Raw genomic sequence first — 16,526 nt, forward strand, 5'->3', positions numbered from 1 at the left:
TAGCTCTTACAACCCGAGGCTCAGTGCTCAATGAATAAATATTCAGTGGATACGCTACTGATGGCCACTGTCAACGTATATAAAGCAGGTAAAAATATGCCTTAAAACTGAAACTAATGGGGTGCATGGGTAGTTAAGTGGTAGAATTCTCGCCTGTCACATGGGAGACCAGGGTTCGATTCCTAGTCTATACACCAGAAAAAAACAAACAAACAAAAAAAAACATTGTGAACAAAATTCCCTATCACATATCTGCCTATGTGTGTGCATGTTTAGTTATAGAAATACATATGTTAGGAGACAAAAAAACTGAAGCTAAGAATTGGTAGGCAGAGGATAGAGATTGTGATCCATATTCACAGCATGGAAGAATATCGTACTTTAAAACAAAACAAAAAAAGCCATGGCATATGTGGCCCAGATTGCACTGTTTTAAAAACTTTGATGACAACTATTATTTCTTGTGGTAACTGATGCTTGACAATGTAACTTACAAAATGAATGCCCAGCCAGAAGTCCTTTCTTTACACCCAAGTAAATGTGGTGCTTTAATCTGTTGCAACCACTGTTTTTGGTCAATCACCATTTGTCTCTCAGCCACCTGGGGTTAGCCAAAGTCACTGCAAATTGCCAATGGTCTCATAGTGTGTGGGCTGGGGTTACTGCTTCCTGTTAGACCACAGGTACATCATTTGAAGCAGTTTTTTTTTTCCTTTAGGACAAGCTAAAAGCATTTCTCGATTACCTTCCCTTTTACAGCTGCCCAGCTGATATGCATGTGCCCCACATAACCAGGTTTCAGAGTTGAGTGGCATCAAATACTATAATACTACTAAATCTACCACCGGACTTTTTGTTAGCAATCCTTTTTTTTTTTTTCCTATTTAATGTTTGCTAAGTCAGGGTGTATGGGTGGTTCAGTGGTAGAATGCTAACCTTCCATGTGGGAGACCCAGGTTCAATTCCCTGACCATGCACCCAAAAGAAGAAAGAAAAAAACAAAAAGAACAAGGAAGCAGTTAATGCTTGCTAATTCTCTGAGCTAAGGGTAATGAAAGTGCCCATAAATAAAGGGGCTGGTGATTTAAAGTACTCAGTAAATGTGTGCTGATGAAGAGAGACTACAACAGCTATTTAGATATGAAGTGTGGGACTCATTAGTGGTGAAATCAATGTAACATGTCACAATAGACATTTACATGTAAATGAAATAGACTACAACAAAAAATAGAGAACCTCACCTTAATTAAAGTAGTTTTGTGACGCTTTTGCTTCAGTTACATCTAGTACTGGGTTAGCATGTAAAATGTATTTCTAATTGTGGGTTTCTGTCAAAAAATAAAGTTTGAAAAGCACTGCCTACATCTTCTTGAAGGCCATGGCCTGTCTTCATGATCAGTTTTTCTACTTGGCTATCTCTGGATGGCCAGCAGTCTAGATTTAAAACTTCACAAACTTCTGAAATGCTTTATTTTACACTTTCTTGCCCAGCATAGGGTAATTTTAATATTCCATTTGAAATGGTCTGGACATGTGGCCAAGGCCTCCAAGGGTATTTCTTCTTGAAAAGCTTTTATTCTCCTAATGAGTTATTCTAAATATAAAATCACTCCCTCAACACTGTATAAACACTTAACCTTGGATTCCCAGCTTTGACTAGGAAGTGGAGATCATATTAACCCATACAGAAACCTTTCACACAGCATTTTCTACTTGTGTGAAACCACAGAAATACTTGCTTCAAATCAGTTTTCTTATTATTTAGAAAACATGCCTTCTATCCAGTCTTTGGAACAAGATTCCCAATACTGATTGCACCTTAGAATACATGAAGAATTTTCTAACATGAGATCTGAAAAGATTCATACAGAAGGAACTAAATGTTTCAAAGCAAGGAATGATAATAAGTAAGTTATATTCACCTTCTCAGATTGTGGCTTTAAAATCTCAGGAACACACAGGGTCTAACCAGTGAGAGCCCACCTCTTCGACACTCTAGTCACAAAAATTAAATACAGAAAAAAAAGTGATATACCTTCACTGTCCTTGAATTTCTTGATTGCCACAATTTCATGTGTTTCCTGTAAAGGAAAAGAGGTAGAAGGAAAGTCATTCTCTAGTGTTTTTCAAACTGGGAATCCCTAATTATCTGGGGGTGTATTGTGGGACAGAGTAGCAAGAACCCAGAGAGTAAAAAATAGATCCCCCTCCTCCCCAATCCCTTGTTTCTTGGTTCCAAAATTTTCTTTCTTATCATCCTACAGAGACTGTCAAGAAAGAACAGGGGGAAGTGCAAGGGCACACGATTGGGAAAGGAGGCAAACAGCAGAGATGGTGAGAGAATAGGAATTAATGAAAAGTATCAATGTCCTGAGGCTTAAAGTGCCAGGATGACTAATGCAAACCTTCATCTGTCCTGCCATTTGAATCCCAGGGAAACATTTTTTGTTGGGCTTCTAAGACCAGAGTAAAGTCCTCTACAATACCTGGTAGTAGCTGGCAGCAGATTGCCTCTTTCAAGTTTCCTCTTTTCACCACCTTTTCCTAACAAGTATTTCTAGTTGTTCAGCAGCGCTTCCCTACTAAATGCTCATTTCAAATCCAAAGAAAAATACCAATCACCACCTCCCCCCAGGCCCTTATTTATCTGTTCTGAGCTAACAGAAACAGTTTGTGAGCACAATCCTACTTTTATCTAAAACATGACAATTTGGGGGGTGGGGGTGAGGAGAAAATATAGGATAGAAAGGAAATAGTATGCTAAGAACAAAGTATCACTAAGCTAAATAATTCCTGTTTCATTTTGGCCTGCAAAAGGAATAAAAAGACTTTTAGTAAAATAATTAATCTAGATTCTTCAAAGACAATATAAACAAAGCCTTTTTAAATAACTCAGCTCTTTTTTACTCTAAGTGGGTATACTTTCAGATCTGTAGGAGTAAAATAAGTCTTTTAATAAAATACTGTCCATGCATCAAAACAGAGACTTTACATATGGACACAACTCAGGCAATAATCAACAGGGTACAAATCACTGACTTCTTCAAAAAGATTTTCTCTTAAGTCCCTTTCAAAAATGAAGGGAATTATGAAAGCAAAAATGATTTAAATGTTCCCTCCTTTTTTTCTTTCCCGTTCATAATACTAAAGGACAAATCCTGAGTCCTAACTATGTCTATAAATCAAACCCTTTGTTTTCTATCTGCCTGATGATAACAGGAAGAAAATCCCAGTTTTCATTTCCATGTTATAAGAAAAAATATTTTATACTACAGGCTACTGAGGAAAAAGATACTACTAAAGGATATTGCCTTTTTGTTTTAAATGGAGGAACTGTAGGGCACAGACAACTTTAGGGAAACGACCTACCAGTGGATCTTCTGACTTAAAGAAACTCAGTCTTCTAGGTACTTTCTGAATCTGCAACTCCTTCACAGTGAAGTTTTACTATTGAGAAGGAATAACTGCAAATTCCAAGTGATTTGGGGGATTATCAGCTTGAGTATTGGTACGATAGTACAAGGGGACTCTTCTCAAGATGCTACTCTCTCTCAATAAGTTGCTATCATTTTCTTATCCTGCTCCTTTTCAAATGGCTCTAGCTAGCAAGCTACTGACCTACCTATGCTAAGAGTGAAAGAACAAAATTCCACCAGGAAACTTTCACTCTACTCACAACACAAAGAGAGGGGCAGTACAACACACTTCAGAGATAAAGTAAAACTGCTCACATCTCAGATGAAAATTGTCTGATGGTGTCTCACCATCTATTTCACTGTGTCACACCTAACAATTTTTACTGCATCCTAAGTGTTAAAACTTTCTCTTATTGTATAAAAGATCATGCTTAGTCCAAACCTGTCCACAGATATGACCACAAATTTCAAATTATAGCTAGCAGCATACATGAATGTGAAGAAAGAAATTTATTTGGATCCCCTCACATCTCCCCCCGCCGCCCCAATCCCATGAATAGAATTCACTGTCTAAAATAGTTGCCTGAAAGGGAGTTGAATGAAATATTATTTCATCTTTTCCAGCAATACCATGGAAATCCTCTTGTTCCTCAAAACCCATGTGTGCACACTCACAGATTCAATATGGTCTGTATATTTACTTAAAGAATGAAGCCTAATAGATGAACATTACTACATAAAATCAATTCAGTGTTTGGTAAAAAACACATGCAATTAAGAGTGGAAGATAAGCTGTTGGAAAGAATGTAACATTTTACCTTTTTTTGAAACTGCTTACAAAAATAACAAAGACTCATTATAAAAATACAGAGTGCAAAAGGACTATAAAAAAAACTATTCATACAAACCTTGCTAACCTTTTGGTATATTTCCTTCCAGTAGTCTTTTCTCAAATTGGAATTTCATACATTGGGCTGTGTGCTGCTTTTACTTCACTTGATATTGTATGAGGTACATTTTATTTGACATCTTGGTACATTTCCTTCCAGTAGTTTTTTCTCGAATTGGAAAAGAATATTGTATGTTGTGTTGTGCATTGTTTTTATTTAACTTGATATTGTATGAGGAACATTTCACAAGTCATTAAAAAATTTTAAACTGCAATTTTTAATGGATGATTATTTAACCAGTCTAGCAAAGAACATAATTCAATAGCCACAGCCTTAATTCCATAGAGTAAACTCTGTAAGTGAAATAACTGGGTCAAAGGGTATGAACATTTAAGGCTCTTAATACAAATTACCAAACCGATATTAAAAATATCTTTGTCATTGCTCAGATGTGGCCTCAGTCTCTTTAAGCCCAATTCTGCAAGTGAAATCATTGCCCTCCCCCCTACATGGGACATGACATCCAGGGACGAAAGTCTCCCTAGTGACGTGGGAGAGGACTCCCAGGGATGAATCCAGACCTGGCACCGTGGGATCAACAATTTCACCCTAACCAAAAGGGGGAAAAGGAGTGTAATTAATAAAGTATCGGTGGCAGAGAGAGTTCAAATAGAGTCGAGAGGCTCCTCTGGAGGTTGCTCTTACTCAAACTTCAGGTAGACCTTGCTATCTATCATAACGTGCCAACCCCCAACCAGGACCATTCCAGCCAATCCTAAAAAACACCTAGGGCAACATATAAGATTCCACAAGGGTTCCACGCACTAGAGTAACTTTTCAGAAACCTACAACCTCCAGATGGGTCCCTGGTCCAGATAAGTACTGAAACCTAGCCCAGCCTCTCCAGAACATCAGATAGTTCCATCTCCCTACCCCATATTAGTGACAGACGCTTCCAATATCAAAAATTTAGAATGGCCATAGCCCAAACAACCCCAAAGAGAGGTATGGAAAGATCAAAGGTGATAGTGGAATTATACATAGAAGATAGGACTTAACAAATGAATATGAATGCTGAACCATTAAACTGATATCTCTTCTAGTCTCCAGTATTTTAGAGCAGCTAGAAGTAAAAATCTAGAAGTGTGAAATTGCAACCCAAGTCAAGGGCTGAAATATGTTCTACAACTAATTGTGGTGCTGCGCTTTGAAATTTACAGTTTTGTATATATGTTATTGTTCACACAAAAAAGTCAATTGTGATGATAAAAAAGTATTTAAGCCCTCTAGCCTCCTATATTGTGGAGCATCTAGAAGGAAAAAAATATGAGAGCATCGTATGGTAGTCTATGACAAACTGGGATCTATCCTGTAACCATTTTTTGACGAGTGCTTTGAAAACTATACTTTTTTATTTCTTTGCTTTGTATGTATGTTATACCATACGATATAAAAAGTTTAAAAATATATCTTATTTTACAATTCCCTTCGGCAGTGTAGCTGAATACCTACCTACCCTATAACCACTACTGATACTGAAATACAATCATCATAATAAAAAATAGTATTTGGAATTCACTAAAATTGAAGAAGTTTTCTTCTACCAACTGGTAAATGAAAATAAAGTCTAGTATGGTGTGGTAGCTAGGTTCAGGTGTCAATTTGGCCAGTTGATGATGCATTATTGTTCTGTGCTGTGGACTTAAATCATCAGTATGTGAAATTCACCAATGGCTGATTACATTTGTGATCCGCTAAGGGGAGTGCCTTCCACAATGAGTGGGGTTTAGTTTAATTAGGTCAGAAGAGAGCTCAGCAGCTCAGCATATTTCATCTCAGCACTCGCAGCTCAGCCCAGATGTTTGGAGATACACAAAGGAATCACCTAGGGAAAGCTATTGGAACCCAGAAGCCAGGAGAGAAGGCCAGTAGGCAACATGGTGTGTCCTTCCACATGACAGAGAAACTCAGATGAAAGCTAGCTGCCTTTCCTCTGAAAAACTATAAATTTCTAACTAAATAAATCCACTTATTAAATGGTGATCCATCTTTGGTGTGTTGCATTCTGGCAACTTTAGCAAACTAATACTTTCAAACCAGCACATATGGTTATATTTTTCCTAGTGATTCATGGATGCAAACTTGTTGCTAATTTTTATTACAAATATTTCCCTCAGGTTGCTGGAGTCATTGAATTAACATTTCTGCTGTTGTTACTGAATATAGTTTATTATATTGTCAAATTTGAAAAATGTCTTTGTCATTACATCCATAACTTTTTTTGTTCAAAGTCCTTACCTAACCCAAGCATAGTTAATATCCATCCATATTTATGTATCTTGATATTTGAATGATTTAATTTCTTTCTTAAGCTCTTAATCCACTAGTAATTTATTTTAATATATGACATGGTGAGGGAATTGAAATTTAATATGATTTCTAGACACTGAACCAATTTTCCCAATAACCCTCACCACAGATTTTTAAAATTCTTTCTTTGTTATCTATTAGCATCCTTACATATACTCTAGGTTTTCTTTCAGAGCTTTCTATTTTACGTTACTGAGCTATGTGCTGATTCATATACCAGAATTAGCATAAATTACTGTGACTTTAAACTGTTTTAAATTAATCTGAAGTTATAGACCTGATTTTTCTTATATTAGAGCTTGTTAAATAAATTTATTTTTGAGGATAGGTTTTTGCCTTTGTATTTGTAATTATACATACATGAGCTATTTATTTTGTATTTCTCTATTTAATTGGTTCTACTGTTAATTACTAGTTCTTTTTTACTCTGGTTTTCACATCTGAGTGCTTGATTTCCATTATTCTTTTGCTCGGCCAGAGCGTATCTTTGAACAGGTTTCTGAGGAAATACTCTATTTTCTAAGTTTGCATCTTTGAATGTCCTCACACCTGAATGACAAACTGGCAGGCACAAAATTCTTGGAAGGCAATTTTGCCCCATTCTGGTTCAGAAAACAGAAAAGCATGAAGTTCAAGATTATACTTTTCAATGCATCCTTACTGATGAATGACCCTTGATATTCAGGGTTTAGTGTGTGAGATTGTTCTCTGTAAAACCCTGGAAAGGGCCAGCCACATCACAGACACTGTAGAGTGTATATTTGTTAAAGCAACTTTCCACTAGATAAGAGTAAAGTGATTCATTCTAAAAAATCTGTATACTAAGACAATTTTCCAAGAAGGAAATTAAAAGTCTACAAGAAGGGCTGTCATTTTATAATCCATATGTGATGGTTAGGTTCATGTGTCAACTTAGCCAGGTGATACTGCCTGGTTGTCTGGCCAAGGAAGCACTGGCCTATCTACTGCTACAACAACATTTCATGGACTTAAATCATGAGCACATTGGTTGTATTCATGGCTGATTACATCTGCAGTCAGCTAAGGGAAATGTCTTCTGGAATGAGTGATACTTAATCTAATCATCTGAAGGCTTTTAAGGAGAACTCAGAAGAGAACCCCGCCCCCCTGCACTTCAGCCACCCAGCCTCTCCTGGGGAGTTCATTGAGGACCTTCATCGAAGCTGCCAGCTCATGGCATGCCCTACAGATTTTAGACTTTTGCATCCCCATGCTTATGTAAGACACTTTTATAAATCTCATATTTATAGATATCTCCTGTTGGTTCTGTTTCCCTAAGAACCCAAACTAATATACCATATATGGTTCCAAATGGGCTAGCAGTCTTCTGATAATTTAGTATTATAAAAAGGAAGTCTAGGTTTTGTTCCATTACAGGTAACATTTTTCTGCCTAGATGCTGCTAGGACTTTTCTTTCTCCTTGAAATAAAAATAAAAATTTACTAGAATATTCCAGAGATAGGCCTGTGTGTGTGTGTATGAACCTGTGTGTGAACTAATATTACCTGGAAATCAGTAAAATAAAACAACTTTTCTTCTCCAACCTTGAATGTTGTTTCTCTTACTGTTTTTCTAATATTTTCCAATAGAAAACCTATAACTTTTAGGTTAGATCTTTCATAATGGCTTTATATGTCTTGTTTACTACTGCATCATCAGTGCCAAGAATAGCAGGCACATAATCGATGAATGAATATTTAATGAGTAAGTGACTCAAAACTGCTGCATCAATTTTGTTCTTTACTTCTTCCATTTTAGGCTTCTTTATCTTCTTTCCTTAGCTCAGCATACTTCTGCATTTTTCCACTTATTTCAGTTTGTTCTCTCTATGGCACTCATATCTTCCTGGCTCTCCTTCAGCAGACTGAGCAGATTTCTTATTTTCATCTGCTTGTGACAAAAAATCACTTTCATATCTATGTGTTGCTTCTGAATCTTCAGAGCAAAGTTTTCTTTAATCTCCCACATCTTTTGATTAGGTTTTTCATCTCCCCTTTTTTACTAAGATAGGAAGAGACCTTCCAGGCTTGGAATCTGGCAGCAAAAAGGGTATCTGGGTTTCTCAGCCACCTTAAAACCTTGATTCCTAGCAAATATTCTTCTCACTGGGGTTGGCTGGTCTGAGGCTGGATCACCTGGGCAGGGTTTTAGAATAAACCACAGGACTACCTGGCACTTGCTGTTGACTGTGCATCACACTCAAGATCACGTTCCCTAGCACACACTCCTCCCACTACTCTATGCCTACCACAATTTAACATGGAGAACTAAGAATTCTTGAAGGCAACACCTCTATTCCAATCCCTGTTTACTTATTGCCTTATGGTATTATTTGGGAAGTTTAAGTCTCTAGAAAGGTGTGGAAATGCAAATGCTAATATAAGTTAGTAGTGGACAGAGAACTCTAGTTCTGGCAGGGATCAGGTGGTAGTCACCACACTGAAATGGCTGCTGGTTTTCAGGCCCTTGGTGAGAGGTCCAGGATTTTTCCAACTTCCTTTGGGATATTTTGCCCCACTCTGGTTCAGAAAGTAGAAAGGCATGAAGTTCAAGGTTATGTTCTTTTTTTTTTTTTTTTTTTTTTTTAAAAAAAACTATACCAAAATTTTTATTTGCTGGTTTTTAAAAAAAGCTTGATTTCAGATTTATTTCATGTTAGAGGAAAAACATTTCTCCATAATTCGCAGCATTGCCTATCTGAAGAAGTGTTAAACAAGTCACTGGGATCCTTTAAACTAGACTAGAGAATATAGCTAAGAATATACCTTAGGGATCTTTCTGAATTAGTCAGCTGGTCAGAAAAATTCTCTTAAGGTTATGTTCTTTTAATGCATTCTTACTGATGAAAAAATTCTCTCTGGATTTTCCTAACTTCGATGTTGAGTTTCTTAATTTTCAGAACTGTTATAAATTTTTGCTTGTGTTTTCAAATATCTTCCTGGATATTTAATAGAGAGGTAGGAAGTGCTATACCAAGTTTTGTTATTCAAACTACCACTTCATTGAGATGTTGTACATAATATAGACAAAGAAAAAATACATTAAAAAAAAACTGAAGAATTGGTGTTTTTAATTCAATTTATTCACAAAAGCATGCCATTACCCCCTGCAAGGACTGCAGCAGAATGTCACCAGCTGCTGTTACCAAGATGGGCATAATTTGCTACATGTTTCAGAGTCTTATTTTGTTTAAATGGTGAAGTAGCTAAAGGGCTGACATTTTAAACAATATACTAAGAATGCCTTAAAATATATAATCAACCAATGATAATTCCATATTCCAACCTTAACTCTACCTCAAAATTGGAATGACATTACTTTGGAAAGAAAAAACACTAGGTAACCTTTAGATAGACGTTCTTGAATAGTACTGCTGTCTCTGTGAGTGAATAAGCTATATCAAGGCATTTAACATTTCCCAGAATAAATACACTTGGTTGGAAAAAAAAAAAATTAGAAAGAGAGTGAAAAATTAAAGTTGTGAGTAGTAATAAACAGAAAAATATTTGGAGGGTCTGTACTTCACCAGTATTCTCAAGCGCTCCACTCCATAAAAATCATGCCTCAATCGTTGAACAACTAGATTGGACATAGTCTTGTATCCATGAACACATTCCTGCTACTGATTGTCTAAAGTTTCCAAGTCATTGGTTTATTTCCAGTATTAACTGTCCCTTACTTAAGATTTTGGCAAAGTCAACCAACTGGTATTAACAGTCATAAAACTGAGTTAAGTTATTTTAAAATGCAGTTATATAACTTGATTCAATGACCCTTTGGAACAATGAATTATTTAATGATCATACACTGCATAAAGAAGAGCAGGAATCATTGTTTCAAATGTTTTGCTCTGCAATTTAAAATAACCAACACACATTATGAAATCGAGCAGAAAAAAATGTTGATTTTATTTTATTTTACTATTCATAGATTAAATCATTCTAAAAATCATACTCAACAATTCATTCTCTACTCACTGAGGTAGCCCTTTCTTGGGAGAAATTATTTTATTTCTTCATCCAAATAGCAGGGAATATAACTTGACTACTAAAGTATTTTAGGTGTTTCTATCTGTAGTTTATATGCAAATAGCCCAATTGTCTCATTGCTTGCACACACTGACATGCTAGGCTGTGCCCTCAGCAGGAGCAAAACCCTAAAAACATAGGTATGGCCACTTTATATGGACTGGTATGGCTCCCAAAAGAGTAATGATTTATTTTAGATTATTATTTTTAAACTTTTCGTCCAGGACCTGTGCTAAATGCTTTCCATGCATTATTTCATTTAACCCTCAAATCAGCACTCTGAAGAAAAGATTATCATCATGCTTATTTTACAGTTGAAGATACTGGGTTTAATGAGGTTCCATAATTTGCTCCAAGATCAAAGAGCTAAGAATAGTAGAGCTGAGATTTTAAACCCATGAAGACAAATTCTGAAGACTATTTCTCAAGCACGACCATGCTATTCTGCCTTTATAAGCCAAGTGCAATGCTTCTGGAAAAGGAAAGATTCTCAATCTCTCTCTCTCTCTCTCTCACACACCCACAGAGGATCATTATTCCTCTTCTGCATTTTTTTTCAAAAATACATATTAGCAGCTTCACTCCGATTTAAGATGACAAACTGAGATGCTTCAGGGCTCTGTCCTCCTATAGAAGCTGTGAACAACCAGCAAGAACTGGCAGAAAGACCAATAAAACAGTTCAAAGACTGCAATAATATGGGCGAGTACTGAATCAAGAAAAAGTCCACTTAAAAGCATCTTGTGGGATGGGCCACAGTGGCTCAGCAGGCAGAATTCTCGTATGCCATGCCAGAGACTCAGGTTCGATTCTCGGTGTCTGTCCACGCAAGAGGGGGAAAAAAAGCATCTCGTGATACCCCAGCTGATCCTTTCCCCACTCCTCACAGGCTTGATACAGATATAGCCTACCCTCCCAGTGTACATCCCTGGTCCCAGTTCCGGAGGGGGCCAAGTAACCCTTGTGGCACACACTGGGAGCATATATGTCTGACCCAACCTGTCTGATGGTAGCCTAAGGGACTTGCCGACCCAGAATTTGTCCTGTGTGTAAAAAGTAGCTCACAGCACTCTACTACAGAATATGTGGGAGAGCAGTCAAGTGGCTGCCTGGGGCAAGGGATTGCTGGCTGTAGGGTATACAGAGCAGTGCCCAGGACCCTGAGAATACTGCTCCTAGGGAAGAGGGCACATTTGGGGAAATTCCCAAGGCCATAGGTGCATACCCAAGAAAAGATGCATGGACAAAAGGATCTGGGCAGTTCCTATGCCTTAGCCTGGAGCTATTCTCTAACTGAATGGATAAGCCCTGAAGAAGAATGCTCATACCAGTCAATCTGCAAAGACTGTGAAGGCGTTTTCTTTTTTCCAGCACTGTCATAACAATAGTTGGATACAGGTTAAAGGAACAGCCACCTCAGAGTCTAAATTCCAGGGATAACACATTAAAATACCAATATGTCCAGGTTTCAACAAAAGGTTAGGAAATGATGGCCCAAACAAAGGAGAAAATTAAAGCATTAGAAACAATGGTAGGATGAGACCTGGGACATACCAGATAAAATTTTAAAAGCTAAAGGAAAACATGGACAAACAATAGATGGCAGATGAATACAAAGAAAATATTAATAAAGTTGGAAATTATGAAAAGGAACCAAAAGAACTGAAGAACACAGTGACAGAGATTTAAATTTCCCTACAGGAGTTCAACGGAAGATTGGAGCTGGTAAAATAAGAATCAGTGAACTTGAAGATAAAGCAACTGAAATCATCTTGTCTGAGGAGCAGAAATAAGAATGAAGAAAGGTGAACAGAGCAAAGGTTGTCCCTGTGCAACCTGTGGAACACCATCAAGCGTACCAATATATGAACTGTGTGAGTACCAGAAGGAGAAGAAAGACAGAAAGGGCCAGAGAGAATGTTCAAATAAATAATGGCTGAAAACTTCCCAAATTTAACAAAAGATGTGACTATAAACATCCAAGATGTTCAGTGAGCTCCAAACAAGATAAACCCAAACAGATCCACACTGTGGCACATTATAATCCATAGAACTGTCAGAATGCCAAAAATAAAAAGAGAATTCTGAAAGCCACAATAGAGAAACAATGTGTTACACACAAGGGTGCCTCAATAAGTTAAATGCAAATTTCTCATCAGAAACCATGGAGGTAAGAAGGCAGCAGGATGACATATTTAAAGTGCTGAAAGAAAAAAACTGCCAACTAAGAATTGTATATTCAGCAAAACTATCTTTCAGAAATGAGGGACAGATTAAGACATTCCCAAATAAACAAAGTCTGAGGGACTTCATCACCTCCAGACCAGCCCTGCAAGAGATGCCAAGGAGAGTTCTGCAGGTTGAAAGGAAAGATCAAAGCCGCACGAACAAACAAAGATCTCTAGTGAGGGTGAAGATCAGGGTAAATATAAATGCCAGTACTATTATATTTTTGGTTTGCAACTCCACTTTTTGCTTCCTGTGGGATCTAAAAGGCAAATGTATAAAATGTAATGATAAATCAGTGGGTTTTAGACTCAATACACATAAACAGGTGGTTTGTGACGAAAACTACACAAAAGTGGGGGGATGGAGGGGTAAAGGAAAATAGTTTGTGCATAACTACTGAAGTTAAACTGGGATCAAAGCAAATGAGATTGTTACAGATTTAGGATGTGAAATTTAGGCCCTATGTTAACCAGAAAGAAAATATCAGAGAATATACAAGTTCACAGGTTTGCCAGTGGAAATGGGGAGCTAATGCAAAGGTATAGGGTTTCTGTTTGGGAAGATGGACAATGTTTAGCAATAGAAGGTGGTGAGGGTACTGCAATATAATGAATGTGATTAATACCATTGAATGGTATGCCTGGGAGTGGTTGAGATGGGAAAGAGCAATTAAAGAGTCAATAACAAAGGCAATACATGACCCTGGATGGAATCTAACAAGGGAGAAGAAAAGGCTCAAAGGGCATTTTGGGGACATATGAAAAAATTTGAATTGAGACCAAAAGCTTTATTTCAATGTTAAAATTCTTGAAATAAGTAACTGCACTTAAGGTGGATTCATAAGTGAATATCCTTGTTCTTAGGAAATGCACATGACAGTATTAAGTGTTCAAGAAGCATGATGTATAAAACCCATACTCAGGTGTTCAGAAAACAGGCTGATAAATACACAGATAAATGGACTGAAAGATAGGTTTGATATGGTAAAGGTGGTAAAATGTTATAATTAGTGGCTCTGGATGTCTTTAGGAAAGGAGTATGTTGGAGTTCTCTGTAGGTGATTTGCATTATTTTTTTTAACTGCCCTATAAGTTTGAAAGTACTTTTTTTAAAGGAAAAAAATAGTAGCTTTAAGAGTTAGGTGAGAACTTCTTGAGGTTTACAAAAGCAGCATTAACAATTTTTTCTTGATAAAAACAGCAATAAATTATTTTTATTTAGAACTATAATGTTTAAATGATTCTTGGGTCTAAATTACATGTTTCGACCATTTACAACATGGTATTATGTGGGCAAGTGAAATTCAAATACAAAGATAAAAATGAATAAATAACTGTAATACTAGTCAATCCCTTTATTACCACAAAAAGACAAAAAAGAAAGGCTGAAAATCCACTATTCGAAACAACTCTGAGTTAACCTTAAACTGGTTTTTGAAAGATTTCTCCTTATGTTTATTGTGTTTCAAATATATAACAATCACAAATATTTTAAAACACTAAAAAATACATGTTAGTGCCAATAAAGTTTCAACTTTTTAATAATTTTGGTTATAGTAATTTCACACCTAAACGTATGTACAACTATTTAATTACTTCCACCTAAATGATCATTTCTTGAAAACCTTTATGAGATCTTTTCCTGAATTGTGTTATTCCTTGAAAAATATCATAATCTGCCAATACTAAAAGATTAACTGTTAAATTTAAATACTTCAGACCAAATGAAGAGGGCGACAACCTATAGCACAGAAGGGAGCATCTCAATCAGACAACTAGCAAATATGCTTTATGTAAGGCTTTATGATTCATCCTACATTTGACGTGAGTAAATAAAGCTGTTTCATAAACACAAGAATCTTACAATCTGATAATATAATAAGACATGACAGTAAATTAAAAGGACTATAGGACTATAGTCCTTTTAAGGCTATAGGACTGAGATCATGCAAATATATAGAAAAAAAGGTTCACCTATTTGAGATTTAAGTTAACACTTTTGAGTTCTTTGCTTCAGATCTCTTTTCTCTTTCTGAAAGGTCAAACTCATACACATGACTAAAATCCACCATCTTCATTGACTTCCATTCCCTCTCTCCCCATAGGTATCTGGGGTATGTATTACATGCTTTCATTACAACAATTTAAGGGATCTGGAAAAAATTTACTTTTTTTTTTTAAAAATAAAAATCCTCTAACTGGCATGTTATTGTATGCATGCTTTGGCAACTTAAAAAAACACACAACATGCACATCTGTCATTGAGATATTGTGCTGGTTTGAAATATATGGCCCCTAGAAAAGCCACGTTTTAATCTAAATCCCATTTCATAAAGGCAGAATAATCCCGATTCAATACTGTATGTTTGAAACTGTAATCAGATCATCTCCCCGGAAATGTGATTTAATCAAGAGTGGTTGTTAAACTGGATTAGGTGACGCCATGTCTCCACCCATTTGGGTGGGTCTTGATAAGTTTCTGGAGTCCTATAAAAGAGGAAACATTTTGGAGAATGATGGAGATTCAGAGAAAGCAGAGAATGCTGCAGCACCACGAAGCAGAGAGTCCATCATCCAGCACTTTGGAGATGAAGAAGGAAAACGCCTCCCAGGGAACTTCATGAAACAGGGAGTGAGGGCAGAAAGCTAGTAGATGACACAGTGCTCGCCATGTGCCCTTCCAGCCGAGGGGGAAACCATGACTGTGTTCACCATGTGCCTTCTCAGATGAGAGAGAAATCCTGAACTTCATCAGCCTTCTTGAACCAAGGTATCTTTCCCTGGATGCCTTTGATTGGACATTTCTATAGACTTGTTTTAATTGGGACATTTTCTCGGCCTTAGAACTGTAAACCAGTAACTCATTAAATTCCCCTTTATAAATCCATTCCATTTCTGGTATACTGCATTCTGGCAGCTAGCAAACTAGAACAGATATACAAACCTATTTCAGTTGTTCTCAACCAGAGGCAATATTGGCTCCCAGGGAACATTGTGCCACTGTCTAGAGAAACTTTTGGTTGTCGCACTGGGAGTTAAGGGTATTACTGGCATGTAGTGGGTAGAGGCCAAGGACGCTGTTAGAACACCCTCAGTTCACGGCACAGCCCCCACAACAAAGAATTACCTGGCCACAAATGCCAATAGCACTGAGGCTGAGAAACCCTGGTCCAGTTTATTCATTTTAACTGTTTGTGATAATTTCACTATAAACATTTCCCCTTTAAAAAGAGTGATGGATCACTTATTGAGGAATTCGGGAAAAGCTTTACTGAAAGATTAATATACTGCGATAAGAAATTTTAATTGAAATGAGATGATTAAAAGATTAACTCTCCCCAAATTATTAAAACTATTAATTATGGTGCTAAAATTTCTATACTCATTTCGTTTTCATAAAACAATTTCTTTTATAATCTTTGAAATATGGCTCCATTAAAATATTATACAGTTACTTCAGAAGGTTTCAATGCTGTGTGAATATCTCAATAAAAATGCTATTAAAAATTATACAGTAAAATACACCAAAAGATATATTAAAACATTATTATTTATTTTTTTGTTAAAAATTC

General features: G+C 36.6%; 1 protein-coding gene across 6 annotated transcripts in view; it reads right to left on the bottom strand.

Annotated features, from left to right (window-relative positions):
- The window catches only part of CDKL5 (cyclin dependent kinase like 5), a 259,957-nt gene that overhangs the window by 89,025 nt on the left and 154,406 nt on the right, over window positions 1–16,526 (bottom strand). For all 6 annotated transcript variants that reach the window (XM_077145674.1, XM_077145678.1, XM_077145675.1 and 3 more), the window contains exon 4: window positions 2,036–2,081. In XM_077145674.1, the coding sequence (XP_077001789.1) occupies window positions 2,036–2,081 (46 nt within the window). The remainder of the gene's footprint in view (window positions 1–2,035; window positions 2,082–16,526) is intronic.

The sequence above is a fragment of the Tamandua tetradactyla genome, chromosome X, assembly GCF_023851605.1.
Source record: "Tamandua tetradactyla isolate mTamTet1 chromosome X, mTamTet1.pri, whole genome shotgun sequence".
NCBI lineage: Eukaryota > Metazoa > Chordata > Mammalia > Pilosa > Myrmecophagidae > Tamandua > Tamandua tetradactyla.